The 26,479-nt window shown below is 36.3% G+C and overlaps 2 protein-coding genes across 2 annotated transcripts; one reads left to right on the forward strand and one right to left on the reverse strand.

Moving 5' to 3' along the window:
• Positions 1-3,381: 3,381 nt before the first annotated feature.
• On the reverse strand, positions 3,382-8,819 carry LOC110884294 (pentatricopeptide repeat-containing protein At2g31400, chloroplastic). The gene is made up of 4 exons (XM_022132000.2): positions 6,849-8,819; positions 6,429-6,645; positions 6,020-6,204; positions 3,382-3,777 (listed from the first exon to the last, which is right to left on the reverse strand). The coding sequence occupies exons 1-4, from the start codon at positions 8,723-8,725 to the stop codon at positions 3,531-3,533; spliced, it is 2,526 nt and encodes an 841-aa protein (XP_021987692.1). The 5' UTR covers positions 8,726-8,819; the 3' UTR covers positions 3,382-3,530.
• A 16,937-nt stretch (positions 8,820-25,756) lies between these two features.
• LOC110880861 lies at positions 25,757-26,236 on the forward strand. Its single transcript, XM_022129300.1, has one exon. It carries the CDS (start codon positions 25,757-25,759, stop codon positions 26,234-26,236), a length of 480 nt encoding a protein of 159 aa, XP_021984992.1.
• Positions 26,237-26,479: the final 243 nt, after the last annotated feature.

The following is a 26,479-nucleotide window of genomic DNA, read 5'->3' on the forward strand; positions in this document are numbered from 1 at the left end:
AAAAAAAACATGGGGGTGGAAGGAATGCTTTTGAGGGAATGGAATGTATTTTGGAATGGGTGATTCCATTCCATTGACCAACCAAACACATTTTTTCTTCATTCCCTCGTAATCATCCATTTCATTCCACCTCTTATTCCTGCATACCAAACGCTACCTTATAGTCTATTTTTACTTTTGTAGTTTATGCATTAACATTTGTATTTTATTTTTAATGTGTAGCAAGCTGCATGAAATGAAGAAAAATAGGAAATCGATGTGTTGACTCTAGACGAGTATGATAATAAATGAAAGGTATTTTTTAATTATAAGAAACCATAAAAACTTATATGTAATGTGTAGAACTTAATGGTTTTGTTTAATGCTTGTGTTAACAGGCTATATATGTTGATTTGAAGTGGAATTTTGTGGATGGAGATGATTAGGCTTTAAGAAGATGTTTATGGCTTTTGAAGTAAATGACAATTTGTATTTTGCAGTTTTTTTTGTGCTTCAGATTTGATATTGTTAAGAACATTTTTAGGATCATAATATTAGTTATGTATTGATTTTGTTATTGTTTAATGCAGCCTAATAAGGTGTTGGACATGTTTCAATGAAGTTGGGATTTGTTTTTATTGAATGCAGCTTTGTAATAGGCTTGATTTTATTTATTTTATTTATTTATTTTTGAGTGAATTTCAAGTTTTGTCCTTTATCTTTAGGCCACTTTGCAAGTTTTGTCCTTTATGTTTAAATTTGACGAGTTTTGTCTTTTATGTTTAAAAATCAAGCACGTTTTACCCTTTATGTTTAAAAATCAAACACGTTTTGTCCTTTATGTTTAAAAAATCAAGCACGTTTTGTCCTTAAAAATCAAGCATAAAGGACAAAACGTGCTTGATTTTTAAACATAAAGGACAAAACTCGTCAAATTTAAACATAAAGGACAAAACTTGCAAAGTGGCCTAAAGATAAAGGACAAAACTTGAAATTCACTCTTTATTTTTTTTTTTTTTTTTTGTGTATTGCTGCACATGTTTTAATTAAGGTGTTGAGAAAAAACCGAGCGAAAACGATCCGCTTGATTAAAATTCGAACCGAGCATGAGCATCGCTTTTGTGCTCAGTTTTGCAAAATCGATCCGAACCGATCCGATCTGCTCGGTTGTAATTCAATCCGAGCACGAGCAGACCCTCGCTCGGATTAGATCGGCTCGTGAACACCCCTATGCCCGGTATGTAATTTTCGTATAGAGTTTTTTAGGTATATACGTTTTTGATTCCTCGGTCGGAAATCTCCCAAAAAGGGTGATTTTTATACATGTATAACACATTAGTAAGATGGATTAAAGATTTTTTTTTCATTAAAACCTCCCAAAAAAGATATATTAATTCTTCAGTAGGCAATACGAAAAGGGTAATTTTTATACATGTAGATATTATATGTTTCTAATCTTTACCGTATATAGATATCTTATTTGTTTCGTGTAAAAAAATTATGTATACAATTCAATTTCATTTCATGGCCATTAGTAAACCTATTTACTAAGTGTCCTCTGGCGGAGCAATATACTATTGTTTTATGGTATTTATTACTTGTTTTTTACATGTAATATACAGTGTAACTTTCTTTTTCTTTTTCTTTCAAACGAGTAACGACCACCAACACTAAAGTTGCGGCGTGTTAATGCGAACAAATTAAACCGAAACGTAAAACATATAAAAGAATAACTAAGTCGTTCTAGAACCCACGCGTTACGATGAACCTGTCAAACGGGAAAAAAATAGAAAAAATAAAAATGTTTAACCACACACGCACGTTGCCGTGTCAACTCTCGTAAAATTTAGAACGGAACGTAAAGCGAAAATTTTGCGAAAAATGAAAAGTATAGAGGACCAAAGTTGAAAGTAAAAAAATATTGAGGTTAACTTATAAAAGATGATATGCAATAGCTTAATGCATACAAGTGTTATAAATTAAATCTATATTATGAGCCACATGTCGGATATTGTCCAAGGGAGGAGCTTGAAGTTCAAACCCCACTACACATGGTCTTATGCTTGCTACAAAGCTTGATGTACTCTCTTGTGGCTCAAAGTTGTAAACCCACATTGGGTACAACCATAAGATGCATAATACATCTACAAAGCTTGATATACAAGCTTTAATGCAACAAAATGTTGCAAAATATATAGTATATAATATATAATATAATATGGACGTTGGTTTTAAAATCAATAATTGTTTCTACAAAAGGATAATTAAGTAATAACATACATTAAATATGACCACATGAACTATAGCCTTTTTGAACGTGCAAACTGATGGTTTTGGTTCTACATTTATGAGAGTGGGTGGCCCAATAGGTTATGGACTTATAAAGTGGCTGATTACATCCACATATGCCTATTCTTTTTCTAGTGCCAGCATGAGCCTCTGAACGAGTTGAGATTTGTTTTATTTGTATTTCACATGTGTTGTATACTTGTATTATATAACATAATACTATACTACACACTATATACTACACGATATAAGTTTTCTATGTAGATGAAACAATCTGTAGCGGAACTATGATTTCTTTATCCGGGGGCCATTATAGGGCTTTAATCTCTACCGGCACGAGTAGAGACTCTAAATTATGTTTTTTTTAGGAAAATCTTGGATTTTATATATAAAATTCCTACAAATTCTCATGGCCAGAGAGTCAGCGGATCCTCTTGACCCTCCTCTGGTTCTGCCCCATAAACACAATTATTCCGACGGTTTGGAATCTTTATCCAGTTTTGTATATAAGTAAAGCTTACTAGGTTATGCGTTACCACCTCACGCCCCTGGTGAGGTGGCAACTTTTCAGCTTTAGGGGGCGTGTAACACTGCCCAATGGGGTGTTAAACCCGGGGTTAAGGTGGTGGGAGTTGGTAGGAGTAGGATAACGGCATGAAAGGAAGAAAAGGATGTGGAACCTTTTCTTTAGGCGTAAGACCATGTGTAGTCATAAAGCCCCTTTGGGGGCGTTATGCGACAAGTGGCGAAATGCGTAAGAGAAGGGCTTTATGGAGCTTTATATCACAAGAGGGTGTAGCGGTAAGGGGTTTACATAACCCCTTCAATTATACATACATATGTATGTATATATATATGTGTGTGTGAGTGGAGGGAATCATTGTGCAGCGCTATCATCTTCGCTGGGACTGGATTTGAAGACCCCATAACGCCCGCCGTAGTGGTGTTGGGCGACGCTATAGCCTCTTTTGCCGTGATATAATGACCCACTACTGCGACTTAATTTTCCCTAACCAAGTTCTCATTAACACCCCCACATGGTTAAAATAGTATTTGGCAGAATGATAGGACCCACCAGTTTTCCTATGGTTAAAATAGTGAAAAATGAGACCAGATTGTTAACACAAATTTACTGTTTTAAGTTATAATATAATTTACATGGTTGGTATAATTGTTACCAACCTAACAACAGTCAATTCCCCCTTATTAACACAAGCAAAATTACCAACTAAAAGGTGGAAAGGGGGTACAAATACACAAAACTACAATATAATCGGTTGCAACTTGGAGGTTTGAGGGTAGGCTCTATCATCTTCAAGAACAAGCAATTTTGGGGTGTTTGAATCTCTCATCCATGCAGTCACCATGGGCCCCGGTGATATGAACCTACCGATATTAGATGTAGCAACCCTAAATGGCGACCCCATGCTACCCAAAAGGGCTTCAATGGCTCGTTTAAGCGCACAATCACCTACAACTTTGCTGTGCTTACCCCATCCTGTTAAAATGCTGCATCAACAATGGTAACCAGAAATGCGTCAAAAGTTTAATAATGTTTACAAAACGAAACTCAGCACGTTGGAGACCGAATCCCAGCTCAACGAAAGTGTTGTCTAAAAGGTCTTGGTCCGGGCTTGGGTGGGCCTGAAAGCCCAATACGTACTAAACTTTTTTTTACGCAAAGCCCGGCCCTTTAGGTCTGGTGACTTTGGAGTCTGGTCTAAAAAACCCAAACGTTAGTTGTCTTAATAAAGTTATCATTCAATAGTAAATTACTCAGATGGTCCAATTGATGTATATGAAATTACTAGTTTGGTCCTTAAGCCACAAATTACGTCAATGGTCCCTACTTTAAGAAGTTGTTGCAAGGATAGTCCCTGGAGTGGATGGGCATCTTAAGGCCTGTTAGTGTTTGTTATGTGCAACACACAGGAGAGTAATTTGGTTGACCAACTGCCATCACTACGTCCACCAACAGATGGTCCGGCATCCTCCACCATCATGTCGTCTTTTGATGAGAGTGAAGCTGGCTTAAGCCACAGGGGCCGTTCGTGTAATTTACTCTAAAAGCTTACTGGTGGTGTACGTTTTTAGAAAGCTTGGGGCCATTCGTGTAACTTACTTTAAAAGCTTATTGGTGGTGTACGTTTATAAAAACTTAATGCCCATCGCATCAAAGCCCGAACTATCCCAATTTTTTAGGCCCAATTTCACATGGTTCTTTTTTTTGGAAAACCCGAAACAGCTAATATTTATCCAAGTATAATTATCGTTTATAAGCTTACTAGGTTAGTTCCCCGTGTGTTACACGGGTTGAACAATTTAAACTGTATAATAACAGGGTCGGCCCAAGCCCAAGTATTTTGAGGCTTGGGCCTCAGGCCACCAAATGTATAGGGCCTCAAGATTAAAAAAAAATTATATACTATATGGGTATGAGCCTTGTTATTAAAAGGTTGTAGCCCAGTTGGCGCGCATGTCATCTGTGTACCTTAAGGGGGTGGGTTTGAATCTCCTTTAGGCCGATCAACCGTCGTTTATTCTTTTTGGATAAGAAAAAAATAGGCAAGAAGGGCCCCGATTTTGAAACTTGCTTTAGGCCTCTAAAATGGTTAAGCCGACCTTGTATAATAAATATTTCTTGTAAATGCAAATCAAAGACGGAAACACTTATATATAATTGATAAATAATGAAACTAATAATAATAGTAGTAAAAAAATCTCATACATGTGTATACTCATTTAAGTAATCGATATACATTTGATGTTATCCTATATTTTTTGTATTCAATTAACATTTTTCTATTTAGTATTATTTACAATTATTAGAAGATATATATGAAAGAAAAGCGAGAAAACTTAAAAAATATGTGTCTTCAATAAATGACACGTGTCACTATATATTGAGTATAGATGTTACTGAATTTTTGAAGAATAATTTTTAAGTTTGACATATATATTCAAGCTTATAAGTATATAATATAGTCATGAATTTTTAATAAATCCAAAAAAATTATGTTATTAATGGCAAAGTGTGTTTTAGCCAAATCCTAGAATTTAAAACATAAAAGACCAGGTGCAAAAAAGCGTGAAATCCTTTAAAACTTCAATAAAAGGGTTATAGTTATCAGATAAACATTTTTCTATTTAATATATTATTTACAATTATTAAAATATTTTTCTATTTGATATTATCTACAAATTAAAAGATAAATTGTTAGAAGATAAATATGAAATAAAGGCGGGAAAACCAAAAAATAGACGCCTCCAATGAATGACACGTGTCACACATTGGTTTACTTTATTATATGTATAGATTTGGAGTGTGTTCAGAAAAAAAGAAAAAAAAAACACTCTTTGATTGTATATATTTTATATTATTAATTTAAATTACGTAAAGTTATAATCTCATATTATAACTTTTATTGAATTTATATCTTATCTAAGTAGTTTCAGACCAATTTAAAATTTTATACTAAAAGTTACAATCAATTCTACTTTTATCACATGAAAAATGTTCCCACGCTGCCCTTGATGTGCCCGTTTGGACCCAAATTAAGGCTAGTTTATGAGTGAAGACTCAAGACCGGGCTTTTTTGGCCCAAATGAACCTGGGCTCAGTGCACCTCTAAACAATTTGATAATAATAATAATAACAACAACAACAACAACAACAACAACAACAATAATAATAATAATAATAATAATAATAATAATAATAAATAAATAAATAAATAAATAAATAACATACCTCAATAAACCAGGCAACTCATGGCCTTCATAAACAATCGAACATATATTTAGCAACCATGCATGAACCATGGCTCGTGCAGCACCAGAAGACATGAGGTGTAAATCTAGACAAGAGTCAGACCATGTATTTTCCCACACTTGTCTACGTTTCCCTTCAAGCACCACCATCTGGGCCCCACGTTTCTGAAAATTTTACAGAATCGCGTAAAATTACCAAAATTTCGTGTGATTCCGATAATCGAATTATTTAGGGGTCATTTTACATGTAAATACATCCTAAATAATCAAAATCCGCCCAATACTCGAAAAAAACTTATTATCTATCTGCAAAGAAACTCATTGTTGAGGATAAGTGTGAAATTACCAAACCACCCCTGATTTTAAAATAATGAGTGAAGCTGATTTACCTGTCCAAAATGCCATAACATGTCGGTCAAAGCATTATAAAAGGCAGATGCAGTTGCAGAATCCATACGTTTGACCTCGTCGAAAAGAGAAAGAGCATGGACCCAGACGTTTTCTCTATGGCCCATCAAAAGCCCATGGGCCACACCATAAACTTGGTTATCAAATAAACGGAGTTCTTCCAATAACAATGAAGCTTCTTCAAACGAACTGCAACGGCTGCAAAAATATATATAAATTGTAACAATTTCTTATTTGTGTTTAAAATTAAAGAATATGATGGTTTAAAAATCTGCAACGCCTTCCGAGGCTTTTAAGTCCAAAAGTGCGAGCTTCACAACCAAATAAGATTTATGTATAACCAAAAGCTGCATTTGTCTAGATAAATATTAAATTTCAAACAATCAGGGTTAAGTACAGACCTGCAAGCATTCAAAATAGCTGAAAACGTCACCACATTCGGTTTAATTTCCAGCTCATGCATCTTCCGGAAAACACCTAAAACACATATAATCTCCTTGCTACCCTTTTCGCCGATATTCAAATGTCCAGAAGCTAACTGCTCAAAAACCTTTATTATCCGATCTTCGTTTCTATTATCAACCTTTTTATCACCATTTCCCAAACGCACAATTTCGCGTTTATCATCAACTGATAAACTAGTTTCGCCCGACTGCCCGAAAGCATTTATGATCGAATTATATGTTACAACATTCGGTTGAATCCCTTTTTTAGTCATCTCATCAAGTAACAAAGCGGAAGATTCTACGAACCCTTTCTTACATAAGGTATCGATTATTTCGCTATAGAAAACAACATCGGCTTTCAAACCTTCATGCTTAAACTCCTTGTACATCTCGGTAGCTTCTTGGTACAACCCGCCTTTTAAATAAACACTTATTAGAGTCGAATAAGTCAGTAAATTAGGAGGCACCCGTTCGTTTTTCATCCTATTAAACAATTCTTTAACCTTATCGTATCTCCCCTGTTTTCCGAACCCGTCAAGAAGTGCGTTATAAGTCACAACATCTTTTCTAAAACCCGTGTTTTCCATTTCTTTCACGACGTTAAGAGCCTCATCAAATCGTCCTAAACTTGCATATATAGCCAAAAGATTATTGTAAGAAACGCGATCAAGACGAATATTTGCATACTTCATCTCACTAACCAAACTTAGTGCTTGATCTAACCTCCCTGACTTCGCACACCCACGAATCACCGTACTATACGTAACCTCATTGGGCATAACATTCTTCGCTGTCATTTCCGCCATTATTTGAAAAGCAGAATCCATATGTCCACCACTAGAAGCAGCATCCAAAAGCGTATTATACGTATAAATATCCGGCTCGATCCCTCGATAACACATTTCGTTAAACAAATTCATGGCGGTCTCCCACAACCCGCCACCACTACAAACCGCTAAAAGCGAATTGTAAGTAATCCTATCCGGCTGAAACCCGTTACTCAACATATCATCGAAAATGTCCGAAGCCCGTTTAAAATCCGCACCCCCTTTCCCACACGCATCAATCAACGCATTATACGTAACAAGATTCGGCTTCAAACCCGACAACTTCATCGTCTCAAACAACTTAATCGCATCATCACACAGCCCGCTTTTCGCATAAGCACTAATCAAAGCAGAATAAGCATAAACAGTGTTCCCATACCCTTCACTAACAGCAGTTTCAAACACCTTTTTAGCTAATTCAACTTTCCCCAATCTACCAAGCACACTAATAACAGAGCTAGCTAATTTACCTTGCTCGGTTCGCCTTCTTTCGCGGTTAACCGCGAATTCGAAGCACTGGATCGCCATAGACCACTCGTTTCGATTACCCAATTCTCGTAACAAGAAGTTATAATCATCAGACCCACATAATTTCAATTGAAAACTATGTAACACATTTTCAACCAACCGATCATCACCGCTAGCCCGAATCAGCTGCTGGAGAGCTTCTTCGGCTGAGACCGAGTGGCGAACGGAGCCGCCGGCTTTCGGGCGGCCGAAATGCATCTTGGAAACGAACCGGGTTGAGCGGCGACCGGAGAAATCGGCAGCAAGTTCGGATTTGGAAGAGGAAAGAGGGGTGAAATTAGGGTTACGGTGGTGGGGGGCAGCTGCGACGGTGGTGGGGATGGGGTTGGGGGGCTTGGTGGTGGTGGGGTTTCTTGGTGGAGGAGGGTGGAGGGAGGTGTGGCCGTTGTGGGTGCGGCGGTGGGGGTGGGGGTGGTGGATGTGGTGGTTCTGGTAGGGTTTAGCGGTGGATAAAGTGGGTGGGGTGGAGGAGGCCATTGGTGGTGGATAGGGTTTGATGATGGGGGAGATGAGAAGATAGAAGAAGAGGTGAAGTGATGGTAGGTGAGGTTAGTTGTTTAACAAGTCAACCACTTCACTTTTTTTGTTTTTTTGGTTGGCTTGTTTTTAGTTTTTACCCTCTTGAATTAGGTTTGCCATTTTGGAGCACGCAAAATATTTACTTTGAGTTTTTTTTTTTCTATAAAAAATTAATGTCTTTTTTTTTATAAAAATAAGAAATTATATATTTAAAGAATATTGTTCTTAGATCAATTGAAGGACTTTTTAATATATTTTAAGAATATTGTTCTTAGATCAATTGAAGGACTTTTTAACAGGCCATCTGTATTCAAACGTGGTTATGATATTTGTAACCTAGCATTTTTTTTGGACTCTATATTGATATGTCATTATGTTGAATATCGATATTGGATTTGCGTAATTGTTATGATTTGAGTGGTTATTAAAAATTTTACTATGTCATAAGCTAAGTTTAAAGATTGTGTCATATCATATGATATAACTATTTTTTTGTGTATGTAAAATAAAATAACATCTATCATCTCTTTTTAAAACGTGTTGTAGAAAGATTTGAAACCATGGTTGTAAAAATCCCGACTAGCCGTCGATTAATCTTCAATTAATCACCGATTAATTATGATTAATTTTCGATTAATTACAATTAATCGCGATATATCCGATTAATCCCGATTAATCGCTAGTCCTCACCCCACCGGCCGACTAGCGACTAGCGATTTCGACAATCATGTTTGAAACTAAATTAACGTGTTTCCTACACTTTATACATTTTAATAAAATAACAAATAACATTAATCTCAGAGCCGTCTCTGAGAACTCTCAAAATAATTTAGGCTCCGGGTAAAATAAAAAATTGGGCCCAAAATTATGATAAAGAGAAATTAATTAAAAAAATAAGACTTTGGTGGTGGAGCTAAGGGGAGGCAGGATGGAGTAAAAGTATAACACGAGATGATTTTATAACGCGTGATAAACAAAGAAATCCCACCGCCACCATACTTCTATCACGCGTGGATGTTGGTTGAAAAGTATAACGCGTGACAAAAATAACGCGTGATGAATTGATTTTGTGTGAGCAATTGTTGGTTGGGGGGAAATTGTTGGGTGTGGTGGTGAGTGATGACCAATGCCACTAAAAAAGGTTGTGCGTGATGGAAAAATGGTTGATGACATGGCGAAACTTGATTGGGTGCTTGTGAGTGATGGAATTCTATCACTAGTGACCACCCCAACCCTCTAAGCCTTAAACTTAAGACTTTGATATTATCCTGATAAAGTTTTTTTTTCCAATCCACAACAACATTTTATGTAAAAATTTCCAATCCACAACAACATTTTATGTAAAAAAATGTATACATATATTATATATATAAAAGTTTATAAAAACTTTTCAGGCCCTCTGAAAATTTGGGTCTCGAGCGATAACATAGGTTAGCCGGCCCTGATTTATCTATTATTTATATATATATACATAATACGAATGTATATGGTTAGTATTGTGTATAATCGTTATCCAATTAATAAATACTTAGCATATAGTTAAAAATTATATTATACTTAATATTATATTATACTAGGTTAGTTCCCCGTGTGTTACACGGGTTGAACAATTTAAACTATATAGTATAGATATTTTCTGTAAATGCAAAACAAAGACATAGACATAGACATTTACATACCATATTGACATAAATGAGTTAATATAAATGTAACCCATCAACTCGTACATATTAATTAATGTTGTAGAGTTCGATAAGACGGCTCTAATGTCGGTTGAATGAGGTCAATCAGAGTTTATTTGATACCCTTTGTACGACTTCTTATTTTTTGAATATTTGTATTTGATTCTAAACCTATTATTAATATTATTGATAATAATTTTAGTTATATATATCAATAATATATTTTATATATATATATATATATATAGGACAATGCTAGATAGAAAACCCTAAAAATTTGAGAAAACCCAACCTCCCGACATTTTTTTTTGAAAAAAATAACACATGTAATATACATGTTTTTAAGAGTTTTGGGCCAAAAAATCAAAAAAAGCGCCGAAGGGATAATTAAAAAAAAAAATTTCAGCAACTTTCAGCATTTTTGTCTAACACATGTTAGGCACTGAATTTTGTTTATTTTTTTAAAAAAAATCCCTTCGGCGCTTTTTTGTTTTTTTTTTGGCCCAAAACACTCTAAAACATGTATATTACATGTGTAATTTTTTTCAAAAAAAAAATGTCGGGAGGTTGGGTAAAAATGGGGGGAGATTTGGGTTTCCAGAGTTTTCTAAGAATTTTAGGGTTTTTTGTCTAGCATTACCCTATATATATATATATATATATATATATATATATATATATATATATATATATATATATATATATATATATATCAGTAATATATTCAGTGGCGGACCCAGAAATTTTTTTCATGGAGTGCGGAATTTTAAAGGGGTCTTTTGTCTATCACTATATAATACTTCTTTGGTCTGGTTCGGGTCGGGTCGGGTCGGGAAAATCTATTTGCATAGCTCTTCAACGTTGCTAAAAATACCTCCGATAGGGGCAGATCCAGTAATTTATTCCAATAGAGTCACTATTTTTAGATACCTCAATTTCATAGAATCCAATATAGAAATGTTCAAGTCAGTTCAACAGTTCAAGTATGTCAAATTGATCACAATAAAAATCTCTTTCTAAATACGATACACCTATGCATATATACTACAATTTTTTATATTTTATTTATATATTTGTTCTTTTTAAAATACAAAGAATGTAACTAATTTATAACCATATATGTATTATATGTTATATTTATATCTAATATATAACAGACCGAAGTATACTAAACAAATAAAGAGTCCACAAAAATTTAAAAATAGATAGTTAAACAGAATTAATTCATAGTTTTGTGTATTTATCTTTTAGATAACTAAATAAGCGTCAATGACCTTGTGGTCTAGTGGTGGAAAGGACTTGAGTTCTCTATAGAGACTCCGGTTCGATCCCCACTCGCTGCAAGTGAGGTGGGGGTGGGTTTACATGCCAGCGTGGTTCCCATCCTCAGGTCGCGAGTTCGATTCCTGGCAGCCCTGGGTTAACCCTGGCCACCTGGTAGGTATGTCCGTTGTAGGCGTGTGGCGCCGTCTCGAACTCGGGCCGTGTCGCAATACCCGTGGTGAGAAACCCGGTGAGCTGCCGTTCAAAAAAAAGATAACTAAATAAGGATAGGTGAGGTCTAACCTATGAAGGTTGCAGGCTTTTGCTGCAAACCTGAGAAAAGCAACAAAAGAAACAATAAAAAATCATAACTTTTAAAAGGAAAACCCATTCAAGTTTCAAAGATGGTCTTCTTCTTCATTTCATTTGCAGCTACTCCCGACGGCCGGCGTCACTTTCCGGAGAAAAAATTCCGGTCACATATCAGTTTTTGTAATTAAGGGGTGCGATTGCAAACGTTTAAGGGGTGCGATTGCAAACGTTTAAGGGGTGCGATTCGGATTTTAGCGCGCCCGCCCACCCAACCTCACATGTAGGTCCGCCCCTGAATATATTTAGTCTAACATATTAATATTATTATGAATTTCGAAACTTGTTTAGCTAGGATTTAAGATTCTATTGAAGTTTTAGTTATTGAATTAATAATAAGAATTTGTATTAGATTAGATTAAATATTACTATTATTTGTATTAGATTAGATTAAATATTATTATTATTAGTATATTATTATGAATTTCGAAATTTGTTTAGCTAGGATTTAAGATTCTATTGAAGTTTTAGTTATTGAATTAATAATAAGAATTTGTATTAGATTAGATTAAATATTATTATTATTATTATTTGTATTAGATTAGATTAAATATATTATTATTAGTATTATTAATAATTTTAATCAATTAAATGAGAGAATGACAAGTGTCCCAAAACAGGTTTCTTTTATTATATAGTATAGATTATACTTAATATTAATTTTTAAAGTCGGTTCTGTCACAACACATTTTACTTTTGGTTTTTCTTGTTTTTTTAGTTCACATGTGTCAACCTCTTCATATTGATTTATTTCGTTTGGGTTAATATATCTTATGCTATGTTAAGAAGCGAACCTAAATTTGATGGGTAAACCCAAAAGATTCAGGAAAGGTAATCGGATGAGTATCCGGGTATGAACGATGTACAAGATTAGTTTTAATAATTGCGTGTATGAGACAAGTATGGTATTAAATCTAGTCCGGTTACTCAAAACATATATACACGTTTACTAGTACTATAACCATAAACATTTTCTTTTTATTTTTATCTGCGTCTAGATAGTAGATTAATATGTTTTTTTAACTAAAATCGATTTAAGATCAGGGTATCATCAATTAAAGGTACAGGAAGAGGACATTCCTAAAACCGCATTCAGAACGAGGTATGGTCATTATGAATTTACTGTCATGCCATTTGGTTTAACCAATGCCCCAGCCGCATTTATGGACATGATGAACCGAATATGTAAGCCATATTTGGATAAATTCATAATTGTCTTCATAGATGATATTCTAATTTACTCTAAAAGTAAAGAAGAGCATGCAAAGCACTTGCACTTGCTTTTAAGTTTATTGAGAAAGGAGAAACTTTATGCTAAGTTTTCAAAGTGCGAATTTTGGTTAGAACAGGTGCAATTCCTCGGACATTTAGTTAACCATGAAGGAATTCATGTAGATCCAACAAAGATAGAGGCAATTACCCAATGGAAAACCCCAGAGTCACCAACTGAGGTTAGAAGTTTCTTAGGATTGGCCGGTTATTATAGAAGATTTATCCGAGATTTTTCTAGAATAGCCATTCCTTTAACCAAGTTAACCTGTAAATCTGTTAAGTTTGAATGGGGACCAAAACAAGAAGAAGCCTTTAAAATCCTTAAGCAAAGATTAACCCATACACCCATACTAGCGTTACCAGAAGGAAATGAAGACTTTGTAGTCTTTTGTGACGCTTCTAAGTTAGGATATGGATGTGTATTAATGCAACGTCAAAAGGTTATAGCTTATGCCTCCAGAAAACTTAAGAGTCATGAAGAAAATTATTCAACCCATGATTTGGATTAGGAGCTATAATTTTTGCCCTTAAAATTTGGAGACATTATCTTTATGGTAGTAAGTTTACCATATTCACAGATCATAAGAGTTTAAGGTATGTTTTTGGGCAAAAAGAGTTGAATATGAGACAAAGACGCTGGATGGAATTACTTAGTGATTATGATTGTGATATCCAGTATCATGCAGGAAAAGCAAATGTAGTGGCAGATGCTTTAAGTCGAAAGTATCATGAGAAGCCAAAAAGGGTACGTTCTCTTAAATTAAATCTTCAAGTAGATTTAAATGATCAGATTAGGAAAGTTCAAGAATCAGTAATCAAGGAAGATACTGAAAAATTAAAAGGAATGATTAAAGAATTAGAACAAGGAACAGATGGAATTTGGAGATTCCATAAAAAGAGAATGTGGATACCTAAATTAGGAAATTTACGTCACCGTATATTAGAAGAAGCTCATAAGTCTAAATATACGATGCATCCAGGAAGTGATAAAATGTACCAGGATTTAAGGAAAAATTTCTGGTGGATAGGAATGAAAAAGGACATAGCAGCTTATGTTTCTAAATGTTTAACTTGCTCACAAGTTAAAGCTGAACATCAGAAACCCTCAGGTTTGTTACAACAATTAGAAATGCCAGTTTGGAAATGGGAATTGATAACAATGGATTTTGTTACCAAATTACCCAAAACAAGAAAAGGTAATGATACAATCTGGGTGATTGTAGATAGGCTAACCAAATCAGCTCATTTCTTACCAATGAAGGAAACCATTAGTATGGAACAATTAGCCAAATTATATGTGAATGAAATTGTTTCATTACATGGAATTCCTTTATCAATTGTTTCTGATAGAGATAGCCGTTTTACTTCTCATTTTTGGTCAAGTTTCCAAAAAGCAATGGGAACTAAGTTGAACTTAAGCACAGCTTATCATCTTCAAACAGACGGACAAAGTGAAAGGACAATCCAGACGATGGAAGACATGCTTAGAGCTTGTGTAATTGATTTTGGAGGTAATTGGGACGAACACTTACCTTTGATAGAATTTTCTTATAATAATAGTTATCACACAAGTATCAATGCTGCACCATTCGAAGCACTTTATGGACGAAAGTGCAGAACCCCAGTCTGTTGGGCAGAAATTGGGGAAAAACAATTATCTGGACCTGAAATAGTACAAGAAACAACTGACAAAATCATTCAAGTCAAGGAACGACTGAAAGCAGCACGTGATCGACAAAAGAGTTACGCTGATAATAGACGCAAACCATTAGAATTTCAAGTAGGAGATAGAGTATTATTAAAAGTCTCTCCTTGGAAAGGAGTGGTAAGATTCATCAAAAGAGGAAAGCTAAGTCCCAGGTATATTGGACCTTTCAAAATTCTTAAAAGAATAGGACCTGTAGCCTATCAGCTACGACTGCCAGAGGAAATGGCAGGAATACATGATGTATTTCATGTATCTAATCTCAAAAAGTGCCTAGCTGATGAATCACTCGTTGTACCTCTCAAGGATATAGAAGTAAGTGAACAACTCAAATTTGTAGAGAGACCTCTACAAATTGAACATAGAAAAATTAAGAATCTCAAGCATAAGAGATTAGTTCTGGTCAAAGTAAAGTGGGACTCCAAAAGAGGACCTGAATACACATGGGAGCTTGAATCAGAAATGCAAAAGAAATATCCACACTTGTTCCAGTAGATCTCGAGGACGAGCTCTAAAACAAGGTGGGGAGGATATAACAACCCTCGGTAAAACCGACACCCTCATAATAGTTCTGACACCCTAATATATCTTTAAAAGTATCAATATGTCTTTATATGCACCCGTATGTGAAAACCGAGCCCAAAATACAATATAACATATAGAATAAATTAAAAACAATAATTACTAAGCTGAGGCGGGCCGCGTAGCACCTCACCTCAAGCTCATGCGGGCCGCATTAGGATGTAATTGGACTTCGTTTAAACCGTTAGTTGATGCGGGCCGCGTACAAGATCGCTTAAGTCCATGCGGGCCGCGAGTGTCCTAAATTGTGGCGCAGCCCTGGGCCGCCACGTGGCCCAACACCCGGACAAGCTAGTGAACGACTCAGCTAAGCTACGCAGTTGACCGGAGTCAATGCGGGCCGCGTAAGCCCTGCCCATATCCCACGCGGGCCGCGTGAAGACGCGATATCAGCCCTATAAATAGAAGGCAACGGGCCTTCAGTCTGTCGTTCATTTCCTTTCTTTCTTTCTTAATTTTCTGTAGTGGCGTTACTATACCCGGGCATTATACCCCCTAAAATAGCGAGGTTCTGCTACGATGTAAGTATTATAACCCCTGGAGACGTATTAGATACGCTGCCCGATTGATCTAGGGTTCCGTAACGGCTGTCGTGGTTCTGCCCGACGTAGTCGTTGGAATGCCGTCTCGGGGAGGGTATTACTAATGTTAAAATGGGTTATTATACTAACACACGTGCATTTGTGTAAATTATAGATATTCACCAGGAAACCCTAAAGAATAACCTAAGACAGCAATGTGAGTGATCCTTCTTTTTGTGTAAACCTTTTTGTGAGTTGATCCACATTTTGTAAATCTTTTTGTTAACTGTTTTTACAAAACCTTAAATATTTCTTCATGTGAAAGACAGTTATTGAGTATTTGTAAGGGTACAATTATGATGGTATATTTGGGGTTTTGTGTACAAAATTTGTTACCACCTGGGGAGAGGAGTAACATGACCATAAGTCAGATGACAGTACCATGGATGTTAATTGGTATTACCTGTAAACAAATGTAATTGCGGATGCGCCCTCAAAACTGTACACTGTGAAAATGGTTTTATTTAAATTTCATTAAAATGGGATTCACTCACCAGTATTTCCCACTGACAAAATGTTTTTAAAACGCGTTTCAGGTAACAATATGTGAAAGCCAAATAGAAGCCAGCTGGACAGCACTGAAGGCTTGGAAAAGTGGCAATAAAGTTACCTAAGAATAAAATGGATGTTTTTATTAAATAAATAGGATTTACTCCTATGAAATGTGTGTATTGAAAACTTGGGTTTTACCCATATGTTTAATGTTACAAAACATGGTGGTTTACTCTGATTAAATATTTCCTAACTACGGTCCTGATGAAAATTTCCGCTGCCAAATTGGATAAAGGCCGTGAGCTAGGGATCGGGAGCTGTGATAGAAACAGTCGCTATTGTTGCCGGAAAGACCAAACAACCGCCTGAAACCCTTCCAGCAAGCTGTTCTGTTCAGGGCAGTAAATATCCGACCTCCAAGCCTCTAAATGACGATCCAAACGGTCAAAATCTTCGTATATATGTGTAGAAGAATCGATCCAAAGTTGAGCTCGATCCAACGGTTAGATCTTCGGGAATCATCTGATCTTTGCTGCTATAAACCTCAAAAACGGGATTTCTCCCTTCTCTCTCTTCCTTAGCTCCCAAAACCGAAAATTATCAATGTGAGGGAGATGGAGGCGGCCCTAACATGTTTTAGGGTATTAAAGTTTGCCACTTATCACCCTTGGTCCCTCTTAGTTCAATAGTTTTGACATTTTGTTGGTGCACTACATCTGTTGATTTCGTCTTAGATCGAGTCTTTAATTGTATTGTATAGATTAGGGCGAGTTTACGAGAAAACTGGAGAGTTTAGGCGTTTTATAGTCTTGGACCGCTTATTCGGACATGCCGAATAAGAGGTCCACCTCACAACTTCCTGGACCCCTTATACGGACATTCTTGGACCGCTTATTCGTCACGTCCGTATAAGCGGTCCACAATTCCTATATATACCATATGAGAGGTCCACAATTGTAACTTCCGAAATTCCATACCGAGGTGCTGCCGGTGTGAGAATCGATTGTAAAAGGTGTCAAATTAATGAGAAAAGAGAATTAAAGAGATATCTAGCTGTTTCTACGTCAGGTACTTGTTTTCCGCACCTGTATCTGATCAAACTCCTCTGATTGACTCGTTCGAGTCAGATTCCGATCCTACAAGTGGTATCAGAGCTTCAGGAGGAGGAGTTCTATTGAAATTTGCTGGATTTCGTCACATTTTCTTCTTCTACACCTTCTTTCTTACGTCAGACCAAGATTTCACGGTCCGTTTTGGCTGATTTTTGGATATGTTGTGCGCGTATACCTGATGTAAAACCCTACCAAGTTTCAGCTCGAAACTCCTAGCCGTTTAGGAGAAATCTAAGATTTTCGGTTCGGTTTTTCGTCAAAAAGTGTGGGTCGCTTATTTGGACATATGTGAACCGCTCCAAATTAGTTGCTTAGGTCGCTTATTTGAACATAATTGGATCGCTTTTATGGTCACATATTGAACCGCTCATTAGTCAAAACACTTGGATCGCTTATAAGGAACCTTTATGAACCGCTCATAAGGAAACTCTTTGAACCGCTTATATATCATCTTGAACCGCTCATTGGGTAACAACAGGACCGCTCATTATAAAACTTGGGATCGCTCATATGACACTTCTTTTTGCACCGATTACCAAGTGCCGCCCCCATTAACCAATCTTATAAAAAAAAAACTAAAAACAAATTATTACAGTTTTTAAAAGTGTGCAGCCATTTACTTTTGATGTTTGGTCCAATTATGGTATACTTGCCGCCCAAATAGCCCGATATAAAATTAGCCCATTTGTCAAATAGTGTGTATTTTTTTACTCATAAAAAATTGTCAGCCAATAGTTAGTCAGTTTATGAGTTTCATTTCTTTTATGTGTACGTCAGGTTGAAAAATTCATATGTATCAGTTGTGTTTGAAGGTGTTACTTGTTCGCATACGGTGTTTGGAAATCCAAGTTGTGTTTTGTGAACCAGGTCTTGTCGGCTTAAAGGCTTGTTCCAATTCGTCAAGTGTGTTTTGATCGCGTGAAATCGTGTGGAAAAATTTCGAGTTCATTTGAAAGTTTGGAGTTCAAAAGTCTCAAAAGGCTCAGTTCATTTGAAAGTTCGTCAGTTTGTACGAAAAAGTGTCAAGTCATCTGTATTTGATCCGAGTCATTGCTGTCCGCTCTGTGTGTCAACCCTCAATCCGCACAGAATTGATCATCAGTTCGAGTACCAGTTCGTTTCCATTATTTGATAAATCTTTAAACTGATTGTGTTTTTTGTTTGTATGTCGTCAGGTATTTCCCGAAATATCATCTGATTCTTGAAGCATGGATTCTGATTTTTACAACGCATTCGCTACTCCGAGTACCCCAATCACTGCTGTTCAAACCACAATGCTCGAAAACGAAACCGGAACGATGCAAAAACCTCCCAAGTTAATGAACATCGAAGAATACAAAGGTTGGGAAGGTCGGTTTGAGAATTGGGTGCAAGCGAATTATCTTGACGCTTGGGAATGCGTAGAAACAAAGTATATTAGACCATTGAACGATGATGAAGAACCAGTTCCAATTAAAGATCTTAAAGATGATGAGAGGAAAAAGTATAAAAATGAGAAAATGATGCTTAGTCTTCTACAGCAGGCAGTGAAGGAAGACATCATGGTTCTTCTACAACACAATGGAACGTCTTACTCAATCTGGAAAGCGTTACGTTCGAAGTTTAGGGGAAGTGAAGAGATGGTTAAAAGCAAGAAGTCACTTCTGAAGAAAGAGTTTGATTTATTCCGAGGGTTGAAAAATGAGAGTACGAGAGAGATTATTGAACGATACTGTAACCTGCTTGCGAATATGAAAAGGTTAAGTATTGAGAAAAGTAATGAAGAGTTAATTGACAAACTTGCTGATGCGTTGCCATATGAGAGTTTGGGGCACATACCTGATGATGCTCAGAAACAAGAAAGGTTTTAGCAATCTGACGCTCAGTAAGTTCATCGAAAAGATCGAAGCTCAAGAGATGGAACAACGGAAAATGATTAGAATGAAAGATTTCGATGGTGAACAAGATATCGGGTTATATTATAAAGCTGGGGTAAATGAGAAATCGTCGAATTCATCCCCAAAGATTGTTACTGGTATGAGTGCCAAGAGCTTATCTGAAAGTCCATCATCTGGATCAAGCAGCAAGACCAGTTTTACTTCATTTCCATCATTTGATCCGAACATCTCTGCAACTAAAAATGGGAGAAAGTTACAGTGCAACATTGTATTGAATCTTGAGAATGATCAAGATTATTCTGAAGAAATTGCCAAAAACCAAATGTCTTTATTAGGAATGGTTTTGGAATCTTACACTTGTTTTGTTGCAGGTCGTATCGGCAATCCAATGCTAACCAAAGAAGACTACGACCAGATAGATGCTGAAGAGATGGAGCTGATGGACATAAAGTGGTGTCTGGCTAGTGTTTTACGGAGAGCTGAGAAGTTCAAACAAATCACGGGGAGAGATGATCTTCGTGATACGAACGTTTCTACTTTAGGTTTTGATAAATCTAAAGTCACTTGTTTTCGGTGCAGGGAAAAAGGACACTTCAAGAGGGAGTGCACAAACCGAGAAGCAAGTGGAGCTCAAAATCCGTTCAACAACAACAACGATTATTATCGCAAAGCCATCTATCACCAAGTTGGTCAATCATCTCAACAACAGAAACATCAAGCTCAGACTGCACACGGAAGAGATGTGATTGAAGATACCGGAAAAAGAGCTTGTGTAAGCAGTTATGATTGTGGAAAAAGAAAAGATGGTAGTGCTTTGATAATTTATCAAGATGATGAGAGATTACCAGAAGATTTTAGCTGGGGAAAGTTTACTTGGGATGATTATGTTCCTGATCAAACTACAGCTTACACTGCATTTACAGCAAAGATTGTAGATGATAGTGATGATGATACAGAGTATTGGGCGAGAAAATACAGAGAAGATATGAAGCTGCTTGCTGAGAGTGATAGCGAAGACGAAAAAGTCAAGAAGGAAAAGAAAAAGAAAAAGATTAAGACACCGGTGAGTAGTGATGATGAAGAGGTGCCGGTGGTAAGAAGGCAAAAGATGACAGAAGTGCCTAAGTTTAAAGTTGAAGAACAACTTGATGCAAAAGAAGTTCCGGTAAAGTGTGAAAATTGTGAGATTGTGAAAAAGCAGAACAGCACGTTGATTAACAACTTAAACAGACTGAAGGAGTCTTATGATGTGCTGAACAAGGCAATGAATCAGTATAATCAAACTAGTGAAGAGCAAGTTGTAGCAATGAAGACTCTTCAGGGAGCATTTATGACAAAACAAAAAGTTGTAAACAATTACATTGAAAAATGTGCTGCTTTAGAACAGAAGCTTGAGCTGCAACGAATAGAAACTGAAAGAGTAAATCGTTTATTGAAAAGTTACTCATGTACTTCCTATGTGATTGATAGGATTTATCCGACTGTTGAGAGCATGAAGGTCTGGGAAGAGGATGAGGTAACTGAAGAAAAAGCAGCTGAAGTCAGTATTGAAGAAAAGATTGCTGACAAGAGGAAGAGTGACAAGAAAAAGGATACTGAAAAGGCTTCATCTGGTAAGAAGAAAGGTGTTAGTTATAACAGATGTCCACCTCCACTGGAAAACGGATATTTGCCTAGACATCCTAACGATGAAAGAGTCAAAAAGGCTACAAATTTACAGTGGGAGTCAGAGTCGTCGGTTAATCTTCCAGAAAGTATTGATGTTGTGTTCACATCATCTGACACTGATCAACAGTCTCAATTGATGAAGAAAGTCGTGGATCATGTGTTAGATAGTGATGACAGTGAAGAGTCAAAGTCGGAGTCAGCGTCAGAGTCGAAATCTGAGTCAAAAGCGCCGAGTCAAACAGAAAAACAGGGAAAATTGGTTTATGATAGAAAATTCCTGCTATCAAAATCTAATTTGGATGATGGATTGTTTAAAGTTGCTTATACTTTGAAGAATTCGGACAAATTATATTCTGATGAGGAATTTCCATTAAGGGGTGTCAAAACTGAATTGATAAACAAAGTTTTCAAAATCACAGAAATTAATATTTCTGAAATTAAAGACTTATGTTTTACTGAAAAACCTAAAAAATACACCTCAAGAGTACAACAGAGATTAAACAAGAAAAAGAATTACGGTTGTGGTTCAGATTTCCAAAAGAGATCAAACCATAGTGGTAATTTCAAAAAGAAAGGATTAGGTTTTACTCCTACAGAAAAACAGAAAAATGAAAAATATGTTCGTGATTTTAAATCCAAAATGTTCTTTGTTTCAGGTACATCAACTGATGAAGAAGAAAAGACAAGTTTCTGGAGGGAAAAGAACAGTGAATTTTGGAAGAAGAAACAAGCTGAACTAAAGAAAGACTCGAGAACTTGTTTCAAGTGCAACAACGTTGGACATATTGCCAAAGATTGTTCTCAGGCGATACAATCAAAACAGGGAGTTTTTCGCAAAATCTCAGAAAAAGTGTTTGCGTTCGAATCACCACTTGATAGAACAAAATTGTTCAAAGATTCTATTTTTGAAATTGGTGAGAGTTCAAATAGGTTTTACAAGAAGAGAGCCAAATCTAAAAACCAGAAATGGGTTGTGAAGAAGGGTAGTGAAAGCTCTACGATGATTCTGATAGATCAAAATCAGAGGAGCTATCTTCAGGCGATGAAACTGATTCCACAAAGTCAGTTGAGCCACAGGTTGTATCAAAATGTGAAGCTGATGAAAAAGTTGAGAACTCAGTTCCGAGTGTTAGTGATGATGAGTTTCCATCACTTAGTGCTGAAAATTATAAAAAGAAAATTGGTAAAGTTGAAATTTCTAACCAATTTTATCATGATGAACAGGAATTTGATGCTGAGAAGGTCTTTAACCCCAGGGTAAAACATATCTTTGGCAAAATGATTGATCGAAAAGTCAAAGGGGTTAAGGAATTTTATGAGAAGAAAACAAAGAAAGAAAAGGTTGAACCATCCCTGGTTTGTGACTGGGATGGTACATATTTTGAACAGTAAGTCTCAGGACTTGCCGGAGCTCCCAGGTTGGTAAGCGTGGAGCATGAATCGGCATCTTTCTCAGAATTTTATTCGGTAACGTCAATCATATAAACGGTAAAGAGGTTTGTTTGTGAATGTTTTACAATTGGTACGGAGGTTTCTGAAATGCAAATGGTAAATCAAGGACATTAAGTTGTACTTGTATTTTCCTACATTGGTCGAAAGACAAGATGATGAACCACAACCCCGAACATTTGTTGGATATTTCTACAAATGATAATCTACAATTGGTAAAATCAATCAAACTTATTTTCCAGAAAAACCATTTTGATTAAAACAAACTTAAGTGTTTTGAAATCTAAATGGGAAAATAGTTTGTTGATAGGGGGAGTTCTGATTGTTTATGCCTAGTGAATGGAGAATTGAGGAGATTCGATATCAGTTGTCATGTTCTGTATAGTTTGTTTTCAATTTTCATTAGATGTATTTGAATTTTAGGGGGAGTAAGAATTTTTAGAGAAAATCCAAAAACATCAGAAAATTTGAAAAAGTCAAAAACATGATAAAATCAAAAATGAGTTTTTGTTGCATAAAAGAGGAAATGATAGTACATCAGTGGACTATCACAGCACGCTAAAGAATTGGAAAGTTTAAATGTGATAAACGATCTTACTGCGGATGTGTCAGTAGATTTTCGCACATTTAGTAAATTGAAACGAGATATAAACCTAAATCAAACTTGCTTGATTCGTGGGTAACTATTCTTGGATATATGGGTAACCCCCGAAATCTTGTTTGAAAGGTCCCGTATTCTGAGATACTAGGTCTTTATACTCAGTGATATCTGGGGTATTATCCCGGGACTTCTGCTGTATGGAAGTACTGACCTAGTCCCCGGATAATACTTTCTGCAAATGCTTGAAAAAGCGCCGCCCTCAGCATGCTGATGAAACAATAAAATTGATAGTCGCTGCTGTTGAAATGCAAAAAGATCCTCTAAAGGGGACCCACCAAAAGTCGAGCCGTCATCTCTCTGCTGAACGGAAGTTCTGACCTGAGCTCTCACGGTTTCGCATTTAACCCCTTTACAGATATCATCTGTGGTATACTCACTTGTAAGACTGAATATTTGGGATCTGGATACAGGAGTACATTCAAGTGGAGTGATACACAATTAAGTTTAAGTCTCTAAAACATTAATATCGTATCTCGAATCGATTGAAATTTGTGTTGAAAATTTAAGTGGACAAATATACTGACAATCTAGGTAAATTGTTTAGAACTGAGAATGTTTAAAGCTTAATGGTGTTGGTGATTTGTCTCAAAACTGATATGATACTCTTGCACGAGCTCACAAAAAATATTGTTTGTAAATAGTTTATTTCTGCATTTTATTTTCTTTCAGAAAAATTCAAAAAGATTTTAAGTGTGTTTTAGCATAAATTTTGAAAAAGTCAAAAAGATTTTCGACAACTGATGTTGAATAGCTGATTTTCAAAATTCCGAGTGCTAAACATGATGAGCAATTCTTAAGAGGGAGTGTGTGTGTAAAATTAAAATGTTTTCATAATCTAACCTTTTTCAAGTGGTTCATCACAATCTGTGTTTGTTTGAATAGAGAGTGTGAATTGGTGCAGGATTATATGTTTGAATTTTATATGTGAAAGAAATTTATTTTGAGGTAGAGTTTATACAGGAAAGCTAGGCGTCGATTCTGAAGATGTTACTGAAGAACAAAGGAATGCCAGTAAATCGAGAGGGGGAGTCTGAAGATAGAGTGAAAGAAAGCCCAGAGATTGATCAAGACTGAAGATGTGAAGACACAGCATTGTTGTGACTCGATAGTCGACTCCATCAACATCTGAGGGGGAGTCTGTTGGTGCACTACATCTGTTGATTTCGTCTTAGATCGAGTCTTTAATTGTATTGTATAGATTAGGGCGAGTTTACGAGAAAACTGGAGAGTTTAGGCGTTTTATAGTCTTGGACCGCTTATTCGGACATGCCGAATAAGAGGTCCACCTCACAACTTCCTGGACCCCTTATACGGACATTCTTGGACCGCTTATTCGTCACGTCCGTATAAGCGGTCCACAATTCCTATATATACCATATGAGAGGTCCACAATTGTAACTTCCGAAATTCCATACCGAGGTGCTGCCGGTGTGAGAATCGATTGTAAAAGGTGTCAAATTAATGAGAAAAGAGAATTAAAGAGATATCTAGCTGTTTCTACGTCAGGTACTTGTTTTCCGCACCTGTATCTGATCAAACTCCTCTGATTGACTCGTTCGAGTCAGATTCCGATCCTACACATTTTCAACCCGAAACTTCCAGATTCGCATAAAACGAGCGTTTCTTGAGATGTTTTGTACGAGTCTCTTTAAATGTGCATTCACACTTTTGACAAACACTTCTCTAATAAATAAGCCATTTTATTTTTGTCATGATTTAATCCGGAACCTAATGCAGCACGTCAAGACTTAGAAATTGGGGTGTTACATTTAATCTTTCCATTCATTACAATTTATGCCCTCATGTTTGGATGTTTATATTATTATGGCCAAAATGCATTCCTTTAGGTTAAAATCCTATTTACCCCTTTAACAATGTTCATAATTCTACTTACCATTCTAACGACAATTACATTATAATTACTTATTTCGTCATATTTTCATATACGACTTTTGGGGTGTTACAATGATTCTAAAGTTGTGTCAGGGTTTATAAAGGCTAATATCTTTAGCAGATTTGGAACACCAAAGGCATTCATAAGCGACAGAGGGTCGCACTTTTGCAATAGAACAATCGAAGCACTTTTCAAGAAATACGGTGTTGCACATCGAGTATCGACGGCATACCACCCACAAACGAATGGACAAGCTGAGATTTCCAACCGGGAAATAAAGTCAATCCTTGAAAAGACAGTTAACCCAAACCGGAAAGATTGGAGTTGACGATTGGATGATGCATTGTGGGCATATCGCACCGCCTACAAAACACCGATAGGTATGTCACCTTTTCGTCTCGTATTTGGGAAAGCTTGTCATCTTCCTGTTGAATTAGAGCATAAGGCTTTTTGGGCCATTAAGCAATTCAACTTGAAGATTGACGAAGCTGGTGTTCATCGTAAACTACAAATTCAAGAGTTGGAAGAAATTCGTAACGAGGCTTACAAGAATACTCGAATTTATAAAGAAAAGACAAAAGCTTTCCATGACAAGGTAAATACACGAAAAACTTTTATTGTGGGTCAAAAGGTATTGCTATTCTCTTCTAAACTCAAACTATTTCCTGGTAAACTACGGTCCCGTTGGGTCGGGCCGTTTGTGGTTACTAATGTTTTTCCTCATGGTGCAGTAGAGATTACAAGTGAAAAAACAAGAAAAACATTCAAGGTGAATGGACATCGCTTGAAAGTTTTTTACGAGGCATTCCAACACGAACATGATTCCACGGTGGAGTTGGAATACGTGGATTACAAAAATTAAACACGCTCATGTATGCTCATCAGCATGAGATGGGCCGCACTCTCGTCTCTCTCCGTGACCACATAGAGCGACTTGGATCTCCGCCACCTCCGCCGTGTTTGTAGATGCCTTCCACATATTTCTCCGAGCCTCGAGGACGATGCTACATCTTAAGCTTGGGGAGATTAGAGGTAATTTTATGTTTTCATCTTAGCATGCATTATCTAGTTTGTAAATAGTTGCATATAGTTGCATTTTTTTAAT

This window comes from Helianthus annuus, chromosome 10 (genome assembly GCF_002127325.2).
Source record: "Helianthus annuus cultivar XRQ/B chromosome 10, HanXRQr2.0-SUNRISE, whole genome shotgun sequence".
Lineage (NCBI taxonomy): Eukaryota > Viridiplantae > Streptophyta > Magnoliopsida > Asterales > Asteraceae > Helianthus > Helianthus annuus.